Genomic DNA, 4,237 nt, shown 5'->3' on the forward strand with positions numbered 1-4,237 from the left:
TCACACTGGCTTACATGCAAGAAGATACTTTGGATCATTTCCAATATTATATTTTTTAAAGTGATCATCACTTATTTATCTAATGAGCAAATGGTGTTAAAACCATTAGCGTCTAGAGGATAAGTGCTAGATTCCTGCAAGCACTTTGATGGAATGCATAAATTGGCACATGTTTCATCGGCTCTTAGTTGGCATCTTCACATTTAGCCATGCGAGCAATTCTCGACGCACGTGCAAATTTTTTTCTCAAAAAAATAATAAAAATTATTTAAATTTGTATATATATAGATGATAAAAATTAAAAAAATTATGAGAAAGAAATCCAATCAAAAAAAAAAGAAGAGTTTATTTCGGGACACCGTATTCTATTTGATGCAGAGGAGCGACCTCTCCTACGTGGGGTTCGGATAAAAACCCCCAACCCCTACGGTTGGGTGCAGGAATCAGGAGAAAAGAACAAAAAAAAACATGAAAGCAACGAAATGCGCCATTCATCCATCCTTTTTCCTCACCCATTTATATTCCCCCCTCACCTCTCGTCATTTTCCCTGTATAATTCTCTCTACCCCTCTGGTGGTAACTACTTCCCCCCTTCTCTCTGTCCCCGTTCCCATTTTTGAACCCTAATTCCCCCTTTTCTCTCCCCTCCTCTCCTCATAAAAATATTACTTTCTCCCCCTTCTTTTCCTGTTCCTCCTTTTCGTGCTACAATTCCAACAACCAAATACCTCTCCTCATCATTCCTTTTTTTATACTCACACCCCCTATCGTCGTATATCTCTCTCCATCTATCAATCAACACCTCCGACCCCAAAGCCTCCATCCTTCTTTTATTCATAAATGAGATGAGAATATAGTTGTTTTTATGGTTTCTTTCTCCTTCTCTTCTTGTTGTCATCCTGGTAGGAAGAAGAAGCGGCCATCATGAGACCCGGTCCGGCGCCCTTGCGGCCGGTTCAGGCGGGCACGACGAACCGGCCTCGGCGGCGGCCCGACCTGACCCTCCCCCTCCCGCGGCGCGACCCCTCCCTTGCCGTCCCACTTCCCCTGCCGCCTCCTTCCTCCTCCTCCTCCGCATCCGCCACCCCGCCCACCGCCGCCCCCCAGCCCCCGGCACTCTCCGACCTCGAGCGCCTCCGCCGCGTCGGCAGCGGCACCGGCGGCATCGTCTGGATGGTCCGCCACCGCCCCACCGGCAGGATCTACGCCCTCAAGGTCATCTACGGCCACCACGAGGACGCCGTCCGCCGCCAGATCTGGCGCGAGATCGAGATCCTCCGCACCGCCGACAACCCTTACGTTGTCCGCTGCCACGGCATGTACGACGAGGCCGGCGAGATCCAGGTCCTTCTCGAGTACATGGACAGGGGCTCCCTCGACGGCCGCCGCATCTCCAACGAGCGCTTCCTCGCGGATGTCGCCCGGCAGGTGCTCACCGGATTGGCCTACCTCCACCGCCAGCACATCGTCCACCGTGACATCAAGCCCTCCAACCTCCTCATCAACGCCGCCCACCAGGTCAAGATCGCCGACTTCGGCGTCGGTCGGATCCTCGCCCAGACCATGGACCCCTGCAACTCCTCCGTCGGGACCATCGCCTACATGAGCCCCGAGCGCATCAACACCGACCTCAACGACGGCATCTACGACGGCTACGCCGGCGACATCTGGAGCTTCGGCCTCAGCATCCTCGAGTTCTACCTCGGCCGCTTCCCCTTCGGCGAGAACCTCGGCCGCCAGGGCAACTGGGCCTCCCTCATGTGCGCCATCTGCTACTCCAACCCCCCGGAGGCGCCGTCCACCGCCTCGCCGGAGTTCCGGAGCTTCATCGCCTGCTGCCTCCAGAAGGATCCCGCCAGGCGGCCCGGCGCCCTCCAGCTCCTCCAGCACCCCTTCATCACCCAGTCCCACCATCACTCCTCTTCTTCCTCAAACTCCTCGTCTCACCCATGATAAAGATCTACCAGCTTTTTTAAAAAAAAAAAAAAAAAGAAGAATTTTGGTTCCCAACTGAGTTCTATCGTCTATCCCAAAAAAAAAAAAAGAGAGAGAGAGATTTTGATGGGTGGTGAGGCAAAAGTTGTGTTTTTCCCCTCTTTTTAATCGAAAGTTAGCTTTTTTATCTATTTTTTCTTTCGATTCAAGTCAGAGAGAGTATCTGGCAGTTCCAATCTTTTACCTCTTTTCCTTTTTTTTTTTCGTTGGATGGTGGTGGAGATGATGACTCTAATGGTGGTGGTGGTGTTAGAGTCGGAGATGGTCTGTGGCTTTTATTGTATTCTGTTCTCTGTGGAGGGATTACCATCAACTATGGTGATGGCAAACCAAAATGAAGTGGGATCAATGCCTTTTTTTTTTTTTGGCTTCTGGATCTCCCCCCTTTCTCTTTTTTTTCTTTTTTTTGTCTTCGTATCTTCTTACCTTACTGTTCTCACGTGCTTGGCTTTGGCTCGGAGTTTCTCACTCCTCTCTTTTCATGGCTCTCCCTGGAATCCTGGATCGACTTTAGGCTTTGTTGTTGGGTATCTCTTAACCAGCTCTTCACGATAGGCATACGTGCGAGGTACACTGGGGGGAAGAAGAGGAGAGTGATCTACTGATTGAGAGAGGAGGAAAGGGACATGTGCATGGAAAATAGATATGTTTTATGTAAAAAGAACGAACCAGCATAGAGAGAGAAAAGAGACGGCAGCCTCCATTAATGGATACATGTGATAGAAAGGAGATTGGTACCAGAGCTCATGCCTGCAAGCTTGCAGGAGACGGTGTGATTTGGCAAGAATGGTACAACAAATAAGATGGAGTTGCATGTTCTCAAATCTCACTGCATGGTCAGGTTTGTTGGACTGAAATCAGATTGGGTGCTAGCATATTCATAATCATATTTATTCTACCCAATAAATATAAATATAAGTATGAATATTATTTAAATATAAAAAATTATATTTATATTTATTTTAAATAGATACGGATATAATTTAAATATTAAATATAATATATATATATATATATATATATATATATATATATATATATATATATATATATATATATATAATTATAGATATAAGTTAGATAATTAAATTTTATAACTACAAAATTGAAGATAATATTAAATAGATAATAAATTAAATTAATTATATATTTATATAATTATATATTTTTTAAAAAAATTAAAAATACTATGTAAAAATATAAAATTATATAGGATTACATTCGGATATGGATTGAATAGTTGTTTATCCATATCTATATTTTTTTTTTTGACAGATACGGATATGAATATTAATGGGATCTTTAAATTTGTGTATGTAGCCGAATTAATTTGGATTTGAAAATTGATTCGGATAGATATTATCAATACCACTTCACCCCTATTGGCATTTGAGGACATGGGAGTGGATGCAATCGGCTGCAAAACAAAATGCTTCTCAATGGGCCTATTTTGGAAGTGTTAGATAGGTTTCTTGGTAGTGTTAGATAAGAATAAAAATCATATAGGATGGGCATTATGGAAGTGTTAGATAGGTTTCTTGGTAGTGTTAGATAAGAATAAAAATCATATAGGATGGGCATTAGGGAAAAAATTATGGGATGGATTTTTAATTTTACCATATTTCTTTTAGTCCTAATCTTAAGAAAAAAAAATTTAAAAGTTAAAGACTTCTACAAATAGAGTCATTAGTCTCGTAATTCAAAACAAAAAAGTATGATATTTTTTTCTTTCTTATTTTTATAATATATTTTTTATAAATACATACTACATAATTAAGTGATACACATCAAGTAAATTAATTATCAACCAAGTTAATATACATTTTCAAATAAATCGATACATAATTTCTAAAATATGAAAATCACTGATACATAGTACATAGATAGATGATATACACTTACAAATTAGCCATCTAATATCTCATACGCATCTTCAAGCAAATTGATATGTAGTTTTCAGAATATTATATTCATCAATATACACTATATGGTATGGTGATATACGCTGATCAATTTTTTGATACATATTATAAGCTTTTTTGACACATACCTAATAGTGATCCAATGCATACTTCTAAATAAATTAATATATAATTTTTAGAACATAAAATTTATCAATATATAGTACACGATTAGGTGATACACACTTAGTAAATTAGTTATTTAATAAACCAATACACACTTTCAAGCAGATTGATACATAATTTTTAAAATATTATATTCACTAATACATACTACATGG

General features: G+C 40.9%; 1 protein-coding gene across 1 annotated transcript; it reads left to right on the plus strand.

Moving 5' to 3' along the window:
* The first annotated feature begins 571 nt into the window (after window positions 1–571).
* Window positions 572–2,352, plus strand: LOC105039605 (mitogen-activated protein kinase kinase 5). The gene has a single exon (XM_010915807.4). It carries the CDS (start codon window positions 925–927, stop codon window positions 1,951–1,953), a length of 1,029 nt encoding a protein of 342 aa, XP_010914109.1. The 5' UTR covers window positions 572–924; the 3' UTR covers window positions 1,954–2,352.
* Window positions 2,353–4,237: the final 1,885 nt, after the last annotated feature.

This window comes from Elaeis guineensis, chromosome 1 (genome assembly GCF_000442705.2).
Source record: "Elaeis guineensis isolate ETL-2024a chromosome 1, EG11, whole genome shotgun sequence".
Classification (NCBI taxonomy): domain Eukaryota; kingdom Viridiplantae; phylum Streptophyta; class Magnoliopsida; order Arecales; family Arecaceae; genus Elaeis; species Elaeis guineensis.